The 24,617-nt window shown below is 39.9% G+C and overlaps 1 protein-coding gene across 5 annotated transcripts in view; it reads right to left on the bottom strand.

Annotated features, from left to right (window-relative positions):
* Window positions 1-24,617, bottom strand: part of si:dkey-246g23.2 (solute carrier family 66 member 2) — a 70,606-nt gene that overhangs the window by 20,796 nt on the left and 25,193 nt on the right. For all 5 annotated transcript variants that reach the window (XM_060837988.1, XM_060837984.1, XM_060837986.1 and 2 more), the window contains exon 4: window positions 8,322-8,538. In XM_060837988.1, the coding sequence (XP_060693971.1) occupies window positions 8,322-8,538 (217 nt within the window). The remainder of the gene's footprint in view (window positions 1-8,321; window positions 8,539-24,617) is intronic.

A 24,617-nucleotide genomic window follows, 5' to 3' on the forward strand; every position in this document is an offset into this window, starting at 1 on the left:
TTAGAAAATCTAGAACAGTACAATTATTTAGGAAAAATAATATTGAGAGAGTGGAGGAGTAAGTTCTCCAAAAATATTGGCTAGGATACAAGAAACACTTCTTAGTCTCTTTGGTCTGTCTTGTGTTTTTATCGTCCAAAGGAACAAACAGAATCTAAATTCAATATTTCACTCAGAGGACTGTGTCTCTATAATGATATGTCATAGCTTTACAATAAGGCATTAGGCAGGGGTCCACTGGCAGGAGGAAACTTTCTAAACCAGGGACACAAACATGTGTTACTATTTTGACAAGAAATGAGCTTGTGTTTAGGTTTCACTTTTTTTATTTGATCATGAATGATTTTCAATAAAAATAATTAAGCAAAAATATTAATCTTTTAGTATTTTACTTCATTGATTCAATAGGTCAGATCTGTGCCTCATGAATAAAGCACAATGTGCAAAATAAAATTAGAATATGCCTTATTTTTATTAGTTGAGGTACAAAATGTTATTCAACCAGTAAAGGAATAAAGCAGATTATTTGTAATTAAAAGATAAAGAATCACCCTAATATTCATATTTAAGTTATTAGTCAAAGCAAATCTAAGCATGTCAATTCTGGATTGTCACAGGTGAGGTGCCGGAAGACTGGAGGTTGGCAAATGTGGTGCCACTGTTTAAGAAGGGCGGTAAAGACAAGCCAGGGAACTATAGACTGGTGAGCCTGACCTTGGTGGTGGGCAAGTTGTTGGAGGGAATCCTGAGGGACAGGATGTACATGTATTTGGAAAGGCAAGGACTGATTAGGGGTAGTCAACACCACTTTGTGTGTGGGAAATCATATTTCACAAACTTGATTGAGTTTTTGAAGAACTAACAAAGAGGATTGATGAGGTCAGAGCAGTAGATGTGATCTACATGGACTACAGTAAGGCGTTCGACAAGGTTCCCTATGGGAGACTGATTGTCAAGGTTAGATCTCATGGAATACAGGGAGAACTAGCCATTTTGGATACAGAACTGGCTCAAAGGTAGAAGACAGAGGGTGGTGGTGGAAGGTTGTTTTTCAGATTGGAGGACTGTGACCAGTGGAGTGCCACAAGGATCGGTGCTGGGTCCTCTACTCTTTGTCATTTACATATTGATTTGGATGCGAGCATAAGAGGTACAGTTAGTAAGTTTGCAGATGACACCAAAATTGGAGGTGTAGTGGATAGCGAAAAGGGTTACCTCAAATTACAACAGGATCTTGACCAGATGGGCTAATGGCTGAGAAGTGGCAGATGGAGTTTAATTCAGATAAATGCAAGGTGCTGCATTTTGGAAAGCAAATCTTAGCAGGACTTATACACTTAATGGTAAGGTCTTAGGGAGTGTTGCTGAACAAAAAGACCTTGGAGTGTCGGTTCATAGCTCCTTGAAAGTGGAGTCACAGGTAGATAGGATAGTGAAGAAGTTGTTTGGTATGCTTTCCTTTATTGGTCAGAATATTGAGTACAGGAGTTGGGAGGTCATGTTGCGGCTATACAGGACATTGGTTAGGCCACTGTTGGAATATTGCGTGCAATTCTGGTCTCCTTCCTATCGGAAAGATGTTGTGAAACTTGAAAGAGTTCAGAAAAGATTTACAAGGCTGATCAGGCTGGGGCTGTTTTCCCTGGAATGTCGGATGCTGAGGGGTGACCTTATAGAGGTTTACAAAATTATGAGGGGCATGGATAGAGTAAATATGCAAAGTCTTTTCCCTGGGGTGGGGGAGTCCAGAACTAGAGGGCATAGTCTAGGTTAGAGTGGTGCTGGAAAAGCACAGCAGTTCAGGCAGCATCAGAAAAGCAGTAAAATTGATGTTTCGGGCAAAAACCCTTCATCAGGAGGGCATAGAGGGCATAGGTTTAAGGGTGAGAGGGAAAAGATAAAAAAGAGACCTAAGGGGCAACTTTTTCACGCAGAGGGTGGTACGTGTATGGAATGAGCTGCCAGAGGAAGTGGTGGAGGCTGATACAATTACAGCATTTAAGAGGCATTTGGATGGGTATATGAATAGGAAAGGTTTGGAGGGATATGGGCCGGGTGCTGGCAGGTGGGACTAGATTGGGTTGGGATATCTGGTCAGCATGGACGGATTGGACCATTTCCATGCTGTACATCTCTATGACTCTATTTGGCAAAAATGTATTTCTTGAAGTTTTCTGATTTATCTTCACACATAGAAGAGATATACATTGTGTTTGAAGATTTTGATAAGTAAGGCATTTTAACAAGTATTAATGTATTGTACCTGATTCCAATTATGATTTGTATCTTTGGAAGGTAATCTACTCTAGAAGTAAATACCTTGAACTTCATAATTTGAGAAAGTTGCAAGAAAGAATAAATTTGATTTGCATACTTTCAATTGAATTTCCTCTTATTTTTATAAGGAGGAAACACTGTACCATCATAAGCTATTACATGTTAAAACAAGATGGGATTGATCTCCTGACAGCTTTGACTGAACTACATTTAGAGGAGATTTTTAAAATTACTGAATGGCACTGGAACTAGGTGCAGACATAAGGAAGTATAAGAAAGCTGTCTCACGTTGACCGAACTCATGGCTTAGTACATACATGTTAAGAAGTCTAGACAAGACACCAAGAGATAGCTCATAATGTGCACTTCAGTAACTTGGTCTTATCAGAAGGGTGTAAATTTCGCATTTGAAATTCATACGTAAAGTTGTATAGCTGCTATATAATGTAGAATGATACAGTGCAGTGATAATAGCGTTCCTGTCATTATTACTATACTGTACCATTTCCCCCACCCCCCCACCCCCACCCTCCCCACCACGGTTCTCACCTTCCACCTCACTCATATCCGGATACAGCAAATTATACGCCATCATTTATGCCACCCACAATCAGACCCCAACGCCAGATATATTTCCCTTCCCACCCCTATCTGCGTTCCGCAGAGACTATTCCATCCATGACTCCCTGGTTAGGTCCATGCCCCACACCACCCCTCCATTCATGGCACCTTTCCTTGCCTCCGCAACAGGTGTAAAACCTACACCCATATCTCTTCCCTCATCCCCATCTAAGGCCGTAAAAGATCCTATCACATCCAGCAGAGATTTTCCTGCACATCAAAACACCTCATCTACTGTGTCTATTGCTCTCAATGTGGTCTCTATATTGGGGAGACAGGACGCCAACTCACCAACGTTTCAGGGAACATCTCTGGGACACATGCACCAAACAGCCCCGCTGCCCTATGGCCAGTCACTTCAACTCCCTCTCCCACTCCCCCAAGGACATGCAAGTCCTGGGCCTCCTCCACTGCCAAATCCAAGCCACCCAAATACTGGGGGAAGAATGCCTCATCTTCTGCCTTTGGGCCCTCCAACCACACACCATTAACATCAACTTCACCAGTTTCCTTATCTTTCCTTCCCCCTCCTCATCCCAGATCCAACCATCCAACTTGGCACCACCCCCTTGAACTGTCCTACCTGTCCATCTTCCTTCCCATCTATCCGCTCCATCCTCCCTTCTGACCTATCACTATCACCTTTCATCTGCATCTACATTTGCCTTCCCAGCTACCTTACCTCCAACCTCCTATTTATCTCTCAGCCCCCTTCCCCCCTCCAAATTCCTGATGAAGGGCGGATGCCCAAATATCAAATCTCCTGCTCCTCAGATGCTGCCTGACCTGCTGCGTTTTTCCAGCGCCACACTTTTTGACTCTGATTTCTCTGGCATCTGCAGTCTTTCACTTGCTTTCAATAACATAATTGCCTGGTTAATGCATTGTTTGCAATTCCAATCTGATGGATTATTCAATCATAAATCTGCAAGTTTTTACAAAGTGAAACTTGGCACAATGTGGATAAAATCCCAAATGTGTGAGTTGTAACTAGCTCAGAATCAAAAGATTTGTCTATCTGTTGAATGCAGTCTAGCCAAGAGAACTACAATATTTCATCGATATGCAGATGCAGTTTTGCTGAAACCCTCATGTTGGTATCTGTCCCATTACATATCCTCGAATAAAGACAAAATACTACTGATGCTGGAAGTATGAAACAAACACATATGCTTGCAAAACTCAACAGGTCTGACAGCATTTGTGAAGAGAGAAATTGAAATAATGTTTCAAGTCTGATATGACTCCTTCAGAACTGTTCTCAAAACATTAATTCTGTTTCTCTCTCAACAGATGTTGTTAGACCTGCCAAGTTTCTTCAGTATTCTCTGATTTTGTTTTGTTACATATCCTGCCTGGTTTACCTTTATGTTGGTTTCAATGGAAAGCAAAATTGAATGGAGTATATGGTTGGTGGATGAACCAGAATGCTGGGTTTACCACCAGTAGCAAAAGTACAACTTTGCCCAATGTATTGTTATTTATTTTTATGCTACCCCATTCCACTTCACTGGAAATAGCAGTACAGATATGTAGTCCAATGTCCACAATGGAAACCCCAACTTGCCAATTATCTTCCAAAATTTTCTGAAATCAATGTGCAAGTTTGTAAAGACCATTAATCCATTTATTTGTTTGTTCCACTAATGAAATTCATAGCTCCTTTACCAAGTGCATGCCTACAAATTTGGGAGAGGTAAGAATCCTCAAGACTTTTAAGAACTATTTAGATGAACACTTGAAATGCCGTAGCATGCAAGATTATAAGTTATTGGAAAACTGGATGAGAATCTCTTTCCATGCTGTAGCTCTACATTGTATTTATCACAAATTTATCACTGTTATCTTGGTATAAGGTCAAGAATCGGAGATGCTCAATTATTTACCAGTTTTGTAAGGCACTGGGAGCTTTCCTTCATCATAATGAATAAGAAGAGTTCTTCTACATATCACAGCTAGCTACACACAATATATAGCTTGGAATGAGGTCGTTCAACCCGAACAATGTCATAGTTTATGTTCTACTCTTGCCTTCTCCCATTCTTCTTAATGTAACTATGATCATTATTCCTATTTCCTTCTTCCTACTGTTATGATCATAAATGATGTTATTACTGAAGATGTTAGATCCCAGACTGAAATCTGGAATTTTATGAATCACATTTTATTTTGTTGGTTTTAACCAGGCACTGAAACATGAACATGCTATGTTGCAGACCATAAAATAGGAGCTCATTGAAGCAAGAGAAATGCAAGTGAAATAGAATAAACCAAACTATTTACCTATAACATAAACAGTGATATATTATCTAATTTGTAACTTTTCATATGCAAACTTCTGTAGAACTTACTCATAATTCAAATTAAGACTGAAAAAATCTCTTTTTAAGCGATGAGTGTTTCATCTATGCTTAAAAAATAAGCAAACTGGGAAAAATCTAACTCAAAAATTGAGACACAGTTATTTACCTTGCTAATTCATTAAACTCATACAATAAATAAAAATTCATTAGTTCTGAGAACTTGCTCTCACAAACTATTGATTAAAAATCACCATGACTATAGAAAGACTCAGGTTAATTATTAATTCCCGCAGACACCAGAAAAATCCATATGTCATTTCTTCAAACTCCAAAATTTCAAACTTAACTCAATTGATACATATATATATATATATATATTATTCACAGTCAACATCATGCCATGCTATCGAGTTGCCCTTTAGATGTATCAGCATTATTTGTCTCATTACAACCAATGGTAGTGAGGTTCACATTTATGTAAGTTATGGGAGTTTTCTTTGAAGTTCTTAACTGATGTCTTGGTTGCTAAGTCATATTGATGCCTCTAGTTTCTGTCTCCCACAAGTGTAAACATTTTCAGTATCTTTAATCCATGAAAGCCTTTCATAATTTCAGACCTCTATACAAAGGTCGTTAAGATGATCCCTTAGGCTTGTCTTTTCAAGATAAAATTACCCCATTTCTGTTTATTCTTCCATAATGGGTATACATTGGTATTATTCTTGGAAATCTTTATTTCACCCTCTCTTTCTATATACTTTACATTATAAACAGAGTTACAACAAATTTAATACAACTTCTGCACTTTTATGCTTCATTCCTCTAGAAAATAGTCTGACACCAGAATTATTAGTGAAAATGGTAGTCCCAACCCCTCCCTGAAAAGATGAGGGACAGCCTATCTTCAAATCTATGGAATGTCCCAAATTACTTTACAGCTGACAGTTTATTAATTAGCTCAGACTGAGACTTTTGCCGTGTCCAGGATGCAATTCTGCCTCTGGGAGTTGCCTGACAATCAGTTAGCCACCAAGGCAGTAAGTCTTTTGAAACTAGTTCAGTTCCACCTAAGTATCATCACTGAAAGTAGGTGCGGTGGTCTCTGGCCCCAGGGAGGGGGGTTTGGGGCATGTTATTGGTAGGGCGGGGTGAATAGAGCGGAAATGGGGACTATTTGGGGTACCTCCATTGGAGACGTGATGCCCAAATAGGAGGGATCAGACCCGCACATAACCCTTCTCCATAGCATATATCAAGACTGTCAGAGTTCATCTAATATAGGCCTCTGGCCCTGGTTGTATTTTATTAGAGCCAGGTAAGCAACAGACACAATGCCCATTTGTAATGCCACCCCATTTTAGATTTCTGTTCCACCCCCCCCAACCTAAGACTCCTTCAAGGGTGTGGGTGACTAGAATTCTAGCTTCTGTTTTGGGTTTGTTTTCATTATGGTCTTATTTACCTGCTGCAAGACTTACAGTGGCTTGTTTATTTTCACCCTAGTTCCTTTTGTTCTAGTATTCAATTTAAATTATTAATTTCCAAACAATATATGACCATCTAATTTTTCTTACCCCTCACTGATCTATATTAAAATTCATTTGGTAATTGTATGCCCATTGTGCAAACTTATTCAAGAGTTCTTATAACGTATTGTAGTCTCCTCAGTGTTGACTATCACTTTCAATGCAGAGTGATCCCTGATTCAGAAACTGAATCACTGACTCCACAATCTAAATTGGTAAGATAAGTTATGAATAATCGTGGGTCCTTGTGCAGCTCCATCGCCCATCCTCTGCCATTCTTAAAAATGATTCTTTACTCCTGTATTTGTATCCATCTCATTGCTTATCATGTTGTATATATGAGCACTCTCTACAACTGTTCTTTATAAGGTTGATCGGCTGCCACCATCCTCTTTCAGGGTAGGGATCCTCAAGACCTGTTGTCAAGTATCAAGTGTGGTAGAGGAAAACCACTTAGTTGTGGAGCATGAAGAAGTTCTTGTCTTAAGCAAGATGTAATTTATTGCATGACAGCATCGAGGCATAATTACATTGTTTGATGACAGCGACATTACTTTAGAGAACAAGAGGAGTATCAGGAAGAACCTGATAGTACAGCTTACTTCTTTGAGATCATCAGGTGGGCTGCATGGTGGCACAGTGGTTAGCACTGCTGCCTCACAGCGCCAGAGACCCAGGTTCAATTCCCACCTCAAGCAACTGTCTGCATGGAGCTTGCACAATCTTCCTGTGTCTGCGTGGGTTTGCTCCGGTTTCATCCCACAGTCCAAAGATGTGCAAGTTGGGTGAATTGGCCATGCTAATTGCCTGTAGTGTTTGGTGAAGGGGTAAATGCAGGGGAATGCATATGGATGGGTTGCTCTCAGGAGGGTCGGCGTTGACTTATTGAGCCGAAGGGCCTGTTTCCACACTGTAAGTCATCTAAACAGTCCTTCCAACCAAGAATGTATGGCAACATCATAATGATGGTGTTTAAGGCACTTCTTAATATTAACCCTTTTGGTAGGGTGGCACGGTGGCTCAGTGGTTAGCATAGCTGCCTCACAGCACCAGGGTTCCAGGTTTGATTCCAGCCTCAAGCGACTGTTTGTGTGGAGCTTGCACATTAACCCTGTGTCTGTGTGAGTTTCCTCCCACAGTTCAAAGATGTGCAATGTGAATTGGCTATGCTAAATTGCCCGTAATGTTAAGTGCATTAGTCAGAGGGGCAATGGGTCTGGGTGGGTTACTTTTCGGAGGGTCAGTGTGGACTGGTTGGGCCGAAGAGCCTGTTTCCACACTGTAGGGAATCTAATCTTTCACACCCTTGCACTGTTATACAACATTGATGATTTATTTGCTGTCTTGAAGTCAGACCACTATCTATTTCAGTCTGAGCTTATTCATCAGTCTATTATGCCTGATAAAAAGAATCATTTTGGTACTTGAGATATTTTATATTTGCTACATATCTCTGGCCCATGCTTTATGTTATCTTGTAAGAAGAATAAATAATAAAAATGAACATTGCTGCTGCTATTTTTTTTAATGTAAGCAAGCATATTTAAAGTCTTAAAAATTATTGGAACTTTTATGAGCGAAAATGTTTTTTCACCTCATTCCTGCTGTTGACTTGTTCCTGAAGTTCTGCAAAAGCTGAGGCATTCCTAACATGGCTTCAATGAGGACAGCTGAAAAGCCAAGACTTTCCACGTAAAATTCAGAGTCAATAAGCAGGTACGTAATAAGGAGGCACAACGCAGTGAATGTTAAACAGAACTGGATGTAATCAAGGAAGCGGCTCCATGCCCAAAAATATCTTGGATCAAAATCTATGGAGAGAAAAGAAAAATGATTCTGATCATACATGTACCAACTGAACATTGTTACAAGTTATGAAAATGCACAATTAGAACAGAAATAGTTTTGAAATTATTCTTAAAAGGATTGAAACCAAAATTTTTTAAGAGGTTCTAATTATGTTTATAAATAATGTATCTATCTTTATATGCCTTATGCTGCTATATTGTGTTTGATGTGAGGGAAATATACCTTTTAGAATTATCTTAAAAGTCTCCCATTATCTAGAGAGGTTCTATATCCCTTGTTTGGAGCAGTCTAGGTATACTGATAGATGGATTGCAGCAGTTCATGAAGGAGGCTCATGACCATCTTTTCAAAACAACGAGGGATGAGAACATATTGCAACCTTGCCAGCAACTCTAACACACAAACAAAAATCACAGGTAGTAACTTTATTTCCTGAATTAAGAATTATGACACAATACTTCTGAATAATAGTTACATCACAGGAATGAATTATTGGACCTATGTGAATGTGTTACTCTACATCATCTTTATGAGTAAATAGTCTTCAGCACATTTACAATATTCTTTCATGTCCTTTTCCTTCATCTACCTATCCAATTTAATCTGAATGTTGTGATAGCTTCTGCATCAATCACTAATGCTGGAAGTTAACTCCATTTACGTCCAGCTCAGTGTAAAGATGTTGCTGTTGCACAAAAGAATTTCAAGTATGTAACCGTGCTAATTTCAAGTATGGAACAACACAGAAACAGATCCTTAGGTCTAACCAGTCGATATTGAACATAATCCCAGGCTAAACGAGTCCCACCTGCCTTTTCTTGGCCCATATCTCATCAAAGCTTTCCTATTCCTGTAGTTATCCAAATGTCTTGTAAACTTTGTAATTGTACCAAAATCCACCACTTCATGAGACGTTCCTTCCACACGCAAACCACCCCCTTTGTAAAACATTTGCCTCTCATGTCTTCTTAAAACTTTTCTTCTCCCCCTTGTCTTGAAATCCCTCATTCTACTGAAAGAAAGACTACCATGAACTGTATCTAAACCTCTCATTATTTTATAAACTTCTATCAGGTCACCTCTCAACCTCCTACGCTCCAGTGAAAAAAGACCCAGCCTTTCCAGCCTTCCTTTACAACTCAAACCTTCCATACCTGCCAACATCCTGTTAAATCTGTTCTGAACCCTTTCCAGCTTAATAATATCCTTCCTCCCTTTTGCCGAAAAAGACACAATTTGTCAAATCTTTTTGGCTTGCACTATCAGGATAATTCGCAAGACAGATCAAAGTAAAGGAAGAGCAACATTTATGTGGCATGAGAAGGGACAGCTAACTGTAGGCCATATGCCCCAAAATCTGGCATGTCATATCAACATCATATCCCTTCAGTTGCTTACAACAAGTAAGGTAATGATAAACCCAATTAGCTTACATCTGCAAAACTCTCAACAATATCTAATATTAGATTTGATATGCAACTGAATAACTTTTGCTTCATAATCCTGACTCTGAAGAATTATGCTGACAACCAGTTAGTTGGTCTCACCTGTACACAGAAGCTGCATGAACTAATCAGGCCATAAGACATAGGAGCAGAAATTAGCCCATTCAGCCCATCAAGTTTGCTTTACTATTCAATCATGGCTGATAAGTTTCTCAACCCCATTCTCCCAGTAACCCTTAAGCCCTGCATTTGCAGACTGAAGGAACATGTGGAAACTTGCACCCATTACAATGCAACAGAATAGCTGAAGGAAATTCTCTGGTTGACTACTTAGGGCAATAACTTGACAATCAGAGTCAGGCTACCTTGATAAAATGTAAACAGAGCTTGACAATTAACTGTCAGTCATCATTAACTAGTGTAATCTCTATGGCAATGCCTCTACAAATCAGAGTCCACTTGCAATCAATCAGCATTCTCCATTCATGTAGCATAAATCTCTTTTTCTCTTTACTTTTTTATTTATTACAAATTTTCCTGCTGAGCACAAAATTTGTCTTTTTCTTCAGCAGTACTGATGTTCTGTATTAGCAATTGAATTAGATTATTTTTCTGATGAATTAGAGATAAAAGTAATTTAATTCTATAGAATGCATTCTGGGCACCTACTGCTCTCTAAAAAAGTTGGTTCCCATGCTTTTTAGAATAATTTGAGAGTATTTCTGTTTTAATTGTGTGCTATCATTATTTCTAACCAGACTGAGAAACTGATGAGAGGCAATTTTTCGCCATTGTAAAACACAGCAAAAAACCTTGAGAATTGAGAGATGACACATGACAGGAGGCACTAAAGTTTGGAAAAATATAAAAGAATTATGCTCAAGCTAATGAACTCCTGCAAAATGTGACCATGAGCTTTAATCATCAGTCATAAACAGAAACCAATTTTGTGCTGCTTGATGTTCATTGGATTGGCCTATACAAGGTTAGAAAACAGTCTTTTGAAAATTCAATAATGTAGTGACAATGGTTTCAAGCACAGTAGGTCTGATTCAACTCTGGAGAAGATCCATCAATCACTTTTACAGTATTAGGAAAACAAGGAATACATATACTTGCATCCCTAAGGATTCCTTAAAGAAAGGAAACAAAACGATTAGTCAAACCTTGTCAGCACCATGCATTTTTAATACAGCTGGGGAGAGCTGCCAAATTATACAAAGGTACATTTTGTTTAGCTGCTCTCCCATTGCATGACAGGAGTACATTTTGTGGTTGTAATGACAGTAGAGCTGTCAGTGCTCATCATCATTTAAATTGTATAGCTGACAGCAACTAATGATGTCTGCACTTGAATAGTTAAAGGTGAAACACCATCAACTACTTGCAGAGCTGGCCATTTCCTCGTCAGGATATGCTGTTGAAATTCCCACAAAAGGAAACCTTAAGAAATTACTGAACAGATAAGAACTTTTTACTCTGTAAAATGATGTTCAAACTTGTTGAATAAAAGCTGTCTTTTTAAAGAAGCCTTAATGAGGCTTTGGTCACTGTGCATAATATCTCCTCGTGTGGCTTTACATCAAATTTTGTTTCATAACACTCCTATGGAACATTTTGTGGTGTTGAAGATGCTACACAAATGCAACAACGCATCAAGTTGACCATGTACGGCATGCCAATCTAGCTTGCAAATCTCAGAATACAATGTCCAACATTAGATATGATTGGGCAATTGAATGGTATTTTTTAAATAATCCAGACTGTGCTTAGTATGCCACAGGAAACCAATTTAAGATTATGAGTCAGGGACACAGTGTGACATACCTGCCCATTTTGGACCTACTTCATGTCGGCAAAAGTAATTCATATAAACATTGAACATTTTTCATTGAGGCCAAGGAAAGGTAATGGAGATTGGCAATCTCTGTTGCAATGTCATGGTATCACCCTGACCAATCAAAGTCGAACCAACGGGTCGGGGATGGGCAATAAATCACCCACAACCCTTGAACGAATTTAAAAGAGGATGTAGAAGCACCATATAAATGCAAAGTTTTGTTTTTGAAGTCAATGCAAGCTTTGCACTTTCACCTGAACAAATTTGAGTGTTGAACTCAGGTTGGAATTCTGTGGGTAAATGTTGATGAGAGCACAGAGAAATAGCCAGTTCTCAGCTGAGTGAGACCTGGAAAATGGTTTAACACCAGCAGCCGAGCTGCACACCTCCATTCCCTTGCCCGTGTGAAAGTAGTGGGAAGTGGAAGCTGGCTGATGGGCTGGAACACAATGTGGAGCTGCAGCAGGCCGCTGCTCGAGATGGACTGAAGAAATTGTTTTCGGACTTGAATGAGCCATGGAGAGAATCTTACAGGGGTGGGGAAAGGATGGGGAAGGAGGATTCCCTGGCTGACACTGACTAACTCTTCTTATTGTGGTCTGGAGGTCACTCCTGTAAATTTGAGGTCCTGTAAGCATAATTAAAGAAAAGTTGCTCAAATTCTTTGCTCTAGCATCTGTCTCTTGGCCTAGAGCTGCACTGTTCAAATCTTTTGCTAAAATAGTAGTTAACCAGAAAGGCATTAATAAAGTTGTGGTTTAAAATCAATTTTGGCAGTCAGACAAAAGGACTTCTCACAATGGCCCTGCTACTGCTGCCTGATTTTGATTAAATAGTTTGAGCTGCGTTGATAGCATCCTTCCAGGCCATTTACTAATATGAAAGAATTCAGTGGGTGACCTTGACATATACAAACAGGACCAACACAGGGCAAGGGAATGGAACATATGGCACAGCTTATGCAACTGTACAAAAACAAGTTGGCTCACAATCTGAGGCCAAGGAGACTATAATATGCTGGGGAAAAGGAATTGTGAGTTAAGCCCAAGATCTTTAGCAGAGGTCACTCTTTGCTTTGTTTTCCTGCTCAAGGGTAAGAATAACAATGGGATAGTTTTGAAGAAAATGAAAGGGTCAATCTCAACAATACATTTATTAAGCTGAAACTTCCCATATTTTGGCTATATTTCAATTTTGAGAAGTTTATGGAAGTTCTCTCTTTACATTCTGACAACTTTGTCGTGCAATCTTCCACTGCTCACTTCAATAGTTATTCAAACTAATAGGTCCTCCTTGCATATTTACATGGTCAGGAGAGGTGAAAGTGCTCACAAATGCCAGGACTTTCTGGCATTCATACTGCTGGCAGCATATTTAATCTTAGCTGAGCATCAGTTCTAAAGTTGCAAGCCAGGAACAACCAATTCAAGTGTTTTGCTTGACCACAAATCAGAAGGAGATGGCTGAGAAAGGAAGTTGTCACCCTGGTTCACGGGCAGGGACTTGGAGGTCATGGTGGATATGGAATGGTAGAGAGTAGGGCTGTTCCCTGTCCTCAGGAGACCATGGGCACCAGACACTGTCAACCTGTATGGAGGTGGCCAACTACGTCAGCGCAGTTTCCACATGTCAGTAATGCCATAAGAATGCCAATGACTTTCTCCACTCTGTGGTGGTGAGTGCCATAATCCTCTCTCCACTACCTCATACTTACTCTAACTCTACCACTACACTCACCTTCCCACCAAGTTTTATGCTATACCACCCTCACTATCGCATGCTATATCTTCCTTCAATGATTATCATCCACACCATCATTCCAAGCTTCATGCCTGTACTTCTTCTTCACTCAACAGAGACACCTCACCATCACCACCAACAGCTCCTCCAGCCACCTCCATTCCTCTGTCGCACTGGACTGATGTCACCACAGCAACTTAACTGACCTACCTGTAAACAGCTGACTGGTTTGACTTGACTTGCAAGACAGATCATGGCCAACCTTCCATGCCCCCATCACCCCCCAGACTGAGATCAAACAATATCCCCTGACTGGCCATAGTGCCCCTTGACTTGATTAAAGACCTTAAGACATGTCGGTCTCATTGAATCAAATGCACGGTGCTTGTTGAACACTCTGCTGACACCTGCTATAGGTGTGATGTTGATGTAACGTGGTGCATACAGCAACATGTTCATCTGTTTAACAGTGACAAGCTGCCTGGTTTTCAGTCTGCACTAAAGGCAAGGGAAGGCAAAACAGAGATGCTGTCAGTGACTAAGAAAGAACAAAGTGAGTCAGTGGTTATGAAACCTGAGATGCATGTTGCGCAGATGCAAAGGATAGGTGTGTGTCCCTGCGTGTAGACTGACCTGGCAAGAGCTTTCTAATGTAAGATATATGAGAGCTCCAAAGCAGAATGCTGAAATGCTGAAGTACTGAAGTGTGTTAAGTTTGTCCAAGATTGACCAGAATGTTGTGGGGAGAAGGTTTATTTTAGTGAAGGAAGGGTGGAGGTGGTTGCTAACAATGGAATGTGCCATGAGATACCGGAGAATGATGGTCAACAAAGAGTCCTTGTGAAGTCACTGGTGAGCTGCAGCCATCAGGAAGAATTGGAAACTGCAAAACAATGAGGGGAGCTGAGCTAATAATGAAATGTAAATGCATCCCTGTTTCCTAGCAACATTCTCATACAGCCATTGAAACTTTATGGAGAAAATCATATTTTTCCCCTCAACTTCAAGAATCTCTTTTTTTTCATTCTCGCTGTATTTTCCCAAATTTCTTATCTTTTTCCAGTCATTCAGAAAAGTTCACTGTTTGTGTTCATCTGGTTCTCCTCTTCATCCTTTAAAGCATTATCAGAAAAACAGGAAGGAAGAGATGCACACAGTTATAAATTTAATGTCACCTTTGCACAGATTCGGCACCTCTGTATTTCCTATTTCAGTTCAATGGTTCTTGCTCTGCAAACTGGATTGTGCATTGATTATTTTTAATAAACTTGTTTATAAACCTGTTTGCTAATTTGAAATTCTGATTAATAAACATTTAAAATAACAAAAGTATTGTTCATTCAGTAACTTTTAGTTAAAATGCGCAACACTTTACATCATCTTAACTCAAACTGAACCATAAATACATTCAAAAGCTGCATTCATTAAATTGCATTGGTTAAAACCATATATAAAAATATTATATATTTTTATGGTTCAAATTGCAGAAACAACGGAGCAGAGAAATTGCTCAAAAAAGGCAAATAATATAGTTCTCCATAACTGAAGGAAAATAAATGAAAAATAAGATATCAAATATTATTGGGGAGCTGAAGAGAAGGTGTAACAGCTGCCTGAATAGCTTCTCCCTCCTCATCATCCAGGACCCAGACATAGCTTCCTGGTGAATCAGTGATTTATCCGTCATTAGAATTATAGAATCACAGAATTCCAACTTTGCAGCAAGAGGCCATTCAGCCCATTGAGTCTGTAGCAACCTTCATTCATTCTAGTCTGCAGTATTTGCTGTTCACAGTGTGGTCATTTCTACACTAGGGAGCTAAATAGACTGGATGACCGCTTTGCAGAACACCCATGTTCTGTCTGTAAAAATTACCATAGAGCTTTAGTTATCTGCTACTTCAACACACCACTATGTTCCCATGTCAACATTTCCATTGCAGGCCTGCAGCACTGTTCCATCAAGCCTCAGCTCAAGCTTTAAGATCAACATCTTATTTTCTGCTCAGGGACCCTGCAGCATTTAGGACTCAACATTAAGTGGACTAACATTAGAGCCTGAATCTATTTGTCCACCCTACACCCAGTCTTCTTATAACATGAGTTGCTTTTAGCACAGCCAACTCATGCTCACCCACTCTAAGGCCTATTATCACATTACATGGTTGGCTTTCAGCATAGACGACTGATTCTCTGCTACCTTCAGCTCTCATTGTCACTCATTCAGCTTCTTTTCTGTTCTCCTGCCATCTATAATCCCTTTCTGATGAAGGGTTTTTACCGAAATGTCAATTTTCCTGCTCCTTGGATGCTGCCTGACCTACGGTGTTCTTCCAGCACCACACTCTTGACTCTAATCGCTAGCATCTGCAGTCCTCACTTTCGCCTATGTATAATCCCTTTGTTTCCCCACCCCTTTCATCGCTCGGTCTCTCTCTCTCTTGCTCTCTGAGTTCTATCGCCAACTATCTGTTCACATCTCCCTTCCCCAACCCCCACCAACCCCCAACTTTAACATAAACACCACATTTTCTTAGCTGCTATCTGTTCTGATGAAAAGTCACCAGACTTGAAATGTTAACTCTGCTTTCCTGCCTCAGAAGCTGTCAGACCTGCTGCATTTTGCCAGCAATTTCTGAATCAGCTCTGATGATGCCCTGGTTACAGAAAAATCCTATTCTGCGAAAAGATAACACTGAGGTTATCCACCTGAAAGAAAATAATCAACATTGGATGTGCTCCTGCTTCTCGGATGCTGCCTGACTTGCTGTGCTTTTTCAGCACCACACTCTCGACTCTGATCTCCAGCATCAGCAGTCCTCACTTCCTCCTAGCATTAGCAAGGCAAAATGAGAGGATTCAGGGTTTAAACCACAGGTTGCAGGTAAACTTACATGATGGTCTGCTGGTCAGGTTACCTGATTAAGTTGTTCCTTGCCCTGTATCCAAGGCCTGGCTATAATTCTACTACTCACCTCCTCTAATGATGATGTTGGCAAGAATAGATGATCCTTCTCACCCTCATTACTTCACACCCCAGCATCATCAAGTCAGAAAGTGTCTTCACATCAATGTCAGTGCCTGACCTGAGAAGGGTGCCTAACCAATTGAATTATTCAACATTGGTACTGGTTGGTCCTCAATGATGCATTTGCCTACAGATGAAATGAATTCATGGAGTCTTTGAAAGAAAATTACTGACTGCTTTTTACAATAATTCTCTCTTTCCCTGTCTCAGCATGTGCATATTGTGGCTCACATGCTGACTGCAACAACTGTCTACTCTATATGCCATGGCGAAACACTTGCTCATCACCCTATTGGAAAAGTGGCTTCCAACGTTACGAGGGGACTAAAATAGTGGTCAGCATGTTGTGTCCTCAAGACCCTGCATGTAACAGAGAGGGTGGATCCTGAGCAGACTGTCAAAGTGATTTGACAGAATGCCTCATTGCCAGAACTTTCCAACAAACACCAAGACATCGCTCGGCTGGTGGTGAGAACAGCACTTAGCTGTGAGATCCTTCTTGTATGCCTGGTCATCTGTGCCACCATACGTGGCCACCAAAGCAGCTGTGGGGTTCTACAGACTGTCACACATCTCCTTCTGGAATGAGCCTTTACAAAGGAAGTCTGGAGAAAGATGCAGTGGTTTTTGTCGAGGTTCGTCCTGAGCAGTTCCGTGACGTGAGACTCTGTGCTCTATGGTTTGTTCCCCTGGACACACACTGAGACAAACAACAAGTGCGCCCACAGGACCATCAGCTCAGTGAAAGACGCTCTTGGAAAGACTGCCTGAGATGGGTTGGTCATCCAGAGCAAGGAGTTGACCCCAACTGAGTGTTGTGGGCTGGCATATTCCAAGGTCCAGGACTATGTACTGAGGGACGCACTAAAGCTTGGAGCAGCTGTCACAAAGGCGCAGTGGGAAAAAAACAGCGTATGAGGTCTTCTTGCTGAAGTTAACTGGGGCTCCATTCAGTTATTGGACCATCCCAGTGCCTCAAATGCAAGTAAATACATTCTTGTACAAATAAGAGATGACTTTGGCTTTTACATTGGATAGAGTCAAACTCAAATGTTTGTTTGTTTTCTTGATGTATTGTTGTACAGAACTGAACTGTGTTTATGACTATGTGTATATGCAGATTTTTTTTATGAATAAAGGATATTTTTGAAGTAAAAGAACAAGAACCATTCCTCGCCCTGTGCTCATAGTACATGAACATTTTAGCCAGTGGTGCTTTGGCTGAAGTCTAGCCCAACTATTTGAATACAAGTTCCCTCATGGGATTCGTGTAGCTTGCTGTTTGTGGGTTGGCACAGACGTGGTGGGCCGAAGGGCCTGTTTATAAGGTTTATGACTCAATGACACTATAATTTACCTGACTTTCAGTTTTCTCTATGGTCTATTAATTCTCCACCATTCTCTGAACTTCAAAAGAACCTTGTGAGGTTTATCAAATCATGAGGGTCATGGAAAGGATAAATAGACAAAGTCTTTTCCCTAGTGTGGGGAAGTCCAGAACTGAAGGCCATAGTTTTAGGGTGAGAGGGGAAAAATATAAAATGGACCTAAGGGGCAACTTTTTCACTCAGAGGGTAGTGGTGTATGAAATGAGCTGCCAGAGGAAGTGGTGGAAGCTGGTACAATTACAACATTTAAAAGGCATCTAGATGAGTATATGAATAGGAAGGGTTTAGAGGGATATGGGCTAATTGCTGGCAAATGGGACTAGATTAGGTTAGGATATCTGGTTGGCATGGATGAGTTGGACTGAAGGGTCTGTTTCTGTGCTGTACATCTCAATGACTCTAAATCACACATACAACCAACACACATGCACATTGCACAGAGGAAAGTCTCATCTCCACCTTCTAACAAGCAATTTTGATTTTTATTTCATTTAGTTTCTATGCTCCTTTATTCAACTTAATTATGTGATAACATGGCTGCATGTGAAACAAATAAATGTAGCTCCATATATAGTAGCAGTAATAATGACACAGCCAAGGTATCTTATGTTGGTCATAAGATGATACGTTAAATGCTCCTTAAGAGAACTGAATGAAAACTTAAAACAAACTATGTCGCAATTTTGTAACTGGATAATGTTAAGGCAATTAGCATTCAGTTCATTATGGAGTCAACAGGACAGCAAGTTCCACCATTCACACATGTGCAGTTATATATGGAAATGAGGAAGTTTCTGTCTGGGTTTGTTCTGTGCTTTCCTCAAAGGAAATAAATAAAGGAAAACAAAATAAATATAATAGCCTTTTAAATTGGTAGCGTACGTATCTTTGTGCAAGCAGCATGTTTGGATGGTATCATTGTGGGGATTCTCAGAAAAGATGCCTGTGGTAAATGCAAAATACTGCAGATCCTGGACCTTTGAAAGAAAAAGATGAAATGCTGGTGAAATATAGCAAGTCAGACAGAGTTAATTATCTCTTTTGACACTGAGGATACATAGTCCTGTTACTGTTTTTATCTTTAATATAATTTGCTGTGATTAATGATTCATATGTTTGTAATGGATGTTCAAATATTGTCCTAACGCTCATTAGTCAGTGAACTAATTATGCTTCATGAGGTTTTCAATGTTAGCGTGCTCTTGCTTTATTTCCAAAACAAAGCATCATTTATTTGAATAAAATGGATGTGACAACAGAGTTTCCTTATATTAGGTCAGGGCAGTTTGAAGTTATAATTTTGTAGTGATGACTTCAGTACATTAACATGCAGCCCCAGCATAGAAACTATATGGAATAAAAATCAAAATTGCTTATTAGAAGGTGGGGATGAGACTTCCCTCCATTTTGCTTTTTAAATTTTTAGTAAGTATATATACTAGTGCAGATACAAATATATGTCTGCACATATCAAGAATACTTTAAAAAGCAACTTTAATGTTGATTGTTTTCAGTCAACAACATTACCAAATAGATGATACCGTCATCAGTCCAGTAAAATGTGTTTTTCTTGAACACAGAATTGTTTAGTTTTACAATGCAAGCTAATTTTATGCTGATAATTGAATTTTCAAAGTTTTTTAAAAAGAACAACCATAATTGATGGTGACAGCTGTTTTATTTAACTCAGAAAAGGAATTGAAAAGACCCGCATACAAAATTAAGTTGAATAGGTTGTTCCACATGGAACTTAATTTGAAGAGTATTTCCCTCCCAATATTTATTTAATTTGATAAATAGTCAGGGTGGTCACAAGAATAGTCATGGGCGGCACGGTGGCACAGTGGTTAGCACTGCTGCCTCACAGCGCCTAGAGACCCGGGTTCAATTCCCGACTCAGGCGACTAACTGTGTGGAGTTTGCACGTTCTCCCCGTGTCTGCGTGGGTTTCCTCCGGGTGCTCCTGTTTCCTCCCACAGTCCAAAGATGTGCGGGACAGGTGAATTGGCCAGGATAAATTGCCCGTAGTGTTAGGTAATAGGGGTATGGGTGGGTTGCGCTTCGGCGGGTCGTGTGGACTTGTTGGGCCGAAGGGCCTGTTTCCACACTGTAAGTAATCTAATCTAAAGAAGTAATTATTTTAATATAGTCAACAAAGCCTTTATAACGTTTGTCAGCTAATAGAACAAGAAAAGATAAATAAATCTGAACTCTGCAAATGTAAAATATATGAATTTGGGAGTGGACAGAGGTAATATTATTTACTTATTTATTTATTGAATCCAGGTAATTCTTTTTAATCTTAGTAATAACAGTATGCTATAAATTCTTAACTTAATGCACTACTGGAGTTTATAGTGAACTGGACAATTAAGTGGTTAAGTGTTCAAGCTTCTTTTGGGAGCATCAGTTCTGGACTCTATTTCTATGGAGTTTAAGTTTGACCTCAATTACTACAACTATCCCCAGCTTAGGTGCAACAGACTAGCAGGGAGCTATGACCTCTTTCTGGCTCCTTTCCCAGGAGATAGAGAGATAACATCAACTGAATTTCAGGAGCAAACCACAGTGAAAGCAATTTGAATATGCCCTCCCACAGGGTTAAAAGGAGAAACTTCTTTCTTGACTTGCACACACTTTTAAATATTGTTATAGCCATACACGGCAAGTAATTACCTGTTACACAAACTCACTGTGACAGACTTTCTCTAAGATAATGATAAACATGCCTGTCAAGCACAAATCACAGTACAGATGAGGTTAAAAAGTAGGTTATCCTTTAGAAGATGACTCATAGAACCAGAGAAAAGATTGAGCACAGAAGGGGGCTATTCGGCCCAACTTGTCCATGCCACCCAAAGACAGACAGTTGCTCTTTCACTCCCACCTTCCTGCACACGGCCCACAGCCCTGCAGCCTACAGAGTGTAAGGTGCAGATCCGGATACTTTTTGTAAGAGTTTAGGGTCTCTGCCCCCCATCACCAACTAAGGCAGTGACTTCCAGACACCCACCACCCTCTGTGTAAAAAGGTTTTTCCTCACATCCCCTCTAATCCTTCTGCCACTTAGTTTGAATCTATAACCCCTGGATTTTGAACTCTCTATCAAGGGAAACAGATTCATCCTGTCTATTCTGTCTCTACCCATCAGCATTTTGTATCCCTCACTCATGTCACCCTTCAGCCTTTCTCTCTTCCAAGGAAAACAACCACAATCTCTCCAATCTCACCTCGTAGCTGGCAACATTCTAGTAAACCTTCTCCGCACTCTCTCCAGAGCAATTATGTCCTTCCTGTAAGGTGCTGACCAGAACTGCACACAATATTCTAGTTGTGATCTCTCCAGTGTCTTATACCATTTCATTATTATGTCCCTGTTGTATTCCACACCACTGCCAATGCAGAAGAACGTTCCATATGCTTTTTTTTGCAACATATCTACCTGTACTGCTGCCTTTAAGGACCTAGCCACTTGCATGCCAAGATCTCTCACTTCATCTACCATCTCAGTACATTTCTGTTTATTGCATATTCCCTTTTACCATTTGACCTCTCTAAATGCACCCCCTCATACTTATCAGAGTTAAACTCCATCTGCCACTTTCCTGCCCATACCATCAACCTATATAGAAATAAGTTTGGAGCTTACAACTATTCCCTACATAATCCACTAATGGCTAATTTTTGTGTCATCAGCAAATTTCCCAATTGTGCTCCTCATATTGAAGTCCAAATTATTAATGTATAAAACAAACAGCAGGGTTCCCAACATGGAGCCCCACAGAACACTACTTGAAACAGCTTTCCATTTGCAAGGGCATTCATTGACCGTTACCCTTTGTTTCCTGTTACTAGGCCAACATCCAATCTAATTCATCACACTACTATGTCGGGCTTTTATTTTTTTATCAGTCTGTCATCAGGGACCTTGTCAAATGCCTTCCTAAAATCTGTGTAGAGACATCAACAGTATTACCTTCATGTCCTCCTTGTCACTTCCTCAAAGAATTCAATCAAATTCCCTTAGCAAAGCCATGCTGACTATACCCTGACTAGTTCATAGAGTCAAAGAGATGTACAGCACAGAAACAGACTCTTTGGTTCAACCCATCCATGCTGAACAGATATCCCAACCCAATCTAATTCCACCTACCAGCAGCCGGCCCATATCCCTCCAAACCCTTCCTGTTCATATACCCATCCAGATGACTAGTCCATGCCTTTCTAAATGGGAATTTGTCTGATCTCGATTCTAAAAATGTTTCCCCCACCAAAGTAAGACTAACTGGCCTATAATTGTGCCATTTCCTTTAAACCCTTTTAAAACAATGGAACATTTGCATTCTTCCAGGCCTTTGGCATCTCCTCTGTGTCTAGTGAAGATTGTAAAATAATCCTGACAGCATCTGCTATTTCCTCCCTGATATCCGGGGGAACAATCCATCTGGCCCTGTGACTTATCCAGTTTCAAGGATTCCAACTCCTCTAACACTTGCTCACTCATTATGATTATTTTGTTCAATATTGCACACTGCTTCTGACAGCTTGATTATAGAAAATCATCAGCTTAAAGTGGAGCAATGTTTCTTTGCTACCAGTCCATGCTTTTTGCAAAGAAGAGATGGTCAAAAATGGTAAACAGCAGTTAACTATGACCACCTCTTGGATATCTGAGATGTGGTGTTACTGTAGATGGTTACTTAGGAATGAAAAATAGGTCATTACACTCATAATAGAATACTATTTTAAAATTTAAAGGACAGAGCAGGCTTTGTGCCATGGAAATTCTGTTCAATTCCACTTGACAGTGGGCAGTCTGAAGTCACTTTGAAAACATTGCAGAAGTCAAATATTCTGATTCAAAAACAGTACCTTTTGGATTCTCTACTCAGTATTTATGTTTAATGCTAGTTTTATACTGCTCAAAGGAAATCAGTCTGCTTTTCCTGATGGAAAACCAACATAATTGATTTCCATCAAACAGAGTGGAGTTTCAAGCTGATTCTCAGAAAGGTAGTTGTTCATGAATCAAAGTGTGACCACTGTAAAACAACTTGAGAACTCAGCCAGAGATTATTGTGTTCTGAGTCTTCGTTTGTGGGCACAATAGTGTCCCCAAATACACTCTATAAGCAAGGTGAACATGTTCAAGATTTCAGATTTGGGAGATAAAAATCACAAAAAAAATACTTCTTGTAAACATTTTAAAATGCTCATTATTTTATGGCAATTTCTCTAACCTGTTAGATTAAATAACAAACTGTGCACATAAGAAACACACTGACTGAGGACATTGGGCCCAGTTTTAAATCTGTGTCAATCGGCAGATTGTGAAAGAGTTAAAAAATTGGCTGAATTTTTGATGGGTTTTGTCTACTGAAGGCTGATGGCAAGCTGTAGGATACGGATCTATAACTCTCAGACTTCAAATAAGGCTTGAGATGAAAGGAACCTTTTGCCTCAAAGAATAACTACAAGTAATCAGTGGAAAGCCTTCCAAATATGAGCACCAAAGAAATGTAAATACTTGGTTAAGGGCCTAATATTTTAAGGTGTTGCACATTAAGATTTCTGTGATTTGGAGCTTCATCAAGTGAACTGTAAAGACAACCAGTTGAAGATGAATGATGTACGATACAAGGTTAGATACATAACTTGTTGTTTCACTCAATTTAGCCTTGACTAGCCAAGACAAAATTTAAAAATAACCTAGCAGAAACGTCCCAAGGAATTGGATAGGTTTTGTAAAATACATGACTGAACAGACTTTGCATGACCTATAGAAGAGAAAGAATGGCCAAACTGACTTTTCATATTTCATGTTTTCATGCCTGCAGTATTAATGATCATCTTAATGATGAACTTTGTTGAACTGTCTCCTATCTCCCCTACACATCAGCCAGCTTCATTAGTCCACTATAATTAGTCCATTACAATAAAAAGCACAACACAATTCAAATTATCATGCATTCTCATGCTTTCTGTGACACTGTGACATCTCCAAATTGGTAGATCTCTAATTTATCAAATCACATTTAAATAGAAGTTACTGCTAATCCACAGAAGTCAAAAGATCTGATCTTGTCTTTATTTTTCTATCGACTCCAAAGAGTAGGCTGGTTTTGAATAAATTGTGTATTATTGATTATAGGAGAAAGTGAGGACTGCAGATGCTGGAGATCAGAGCTGAAAATGTGTTGCTGGAAAAGCGCAGCAGGTCAGGCAGCATCCAAGGAGCAGGAGAATCGACGTTTTGGGCATGAGCCAAAGAAGAGCTCATGCCCGAAATGTCAATTCTCCTATTATTGATTATAACCTATTGTAGTTATTACAACATACGATGCCAAGTTTTTTATTTGTAAATTAAATTAGATGGTCACTTGAAATTGGCAAAGAAAATCACTGAAGTCTCAGAACTTATTATTCTGCTGGTTCTCGGAAGATGAGATTCCCTACAGTGTGGAAACAGGCCCTTCGGCCATACAAGTCCACACCGACCCTCCAAAGAGCAACCCACCCAGACCCATTCCCCTACATTTACCCCTGACATATGCACCTAACACTACAGGCAATTTAGCATGGCTAATTCCCCTAACCTTCACATCTTTGGACTGTGGGCGGAAACCAGAGCGCTTGGAGG

Source organism: Hemiscyllium ocellatum, chromosome 17 (genome assembly GCF_020745735.1).
Source record: "Hemiscyllium ocellatum isolate sHemOce1 chromosome 17, sHemOce1.pat.X.cur, whole genome shotgun sequence".
NCBI lineage: Eukaryota > Metazoa > Chordata > Chondrichthyes > Orectolobiformes > Hemiscylliidae > Hemiscyllium > Hemiscyllium ocellatum.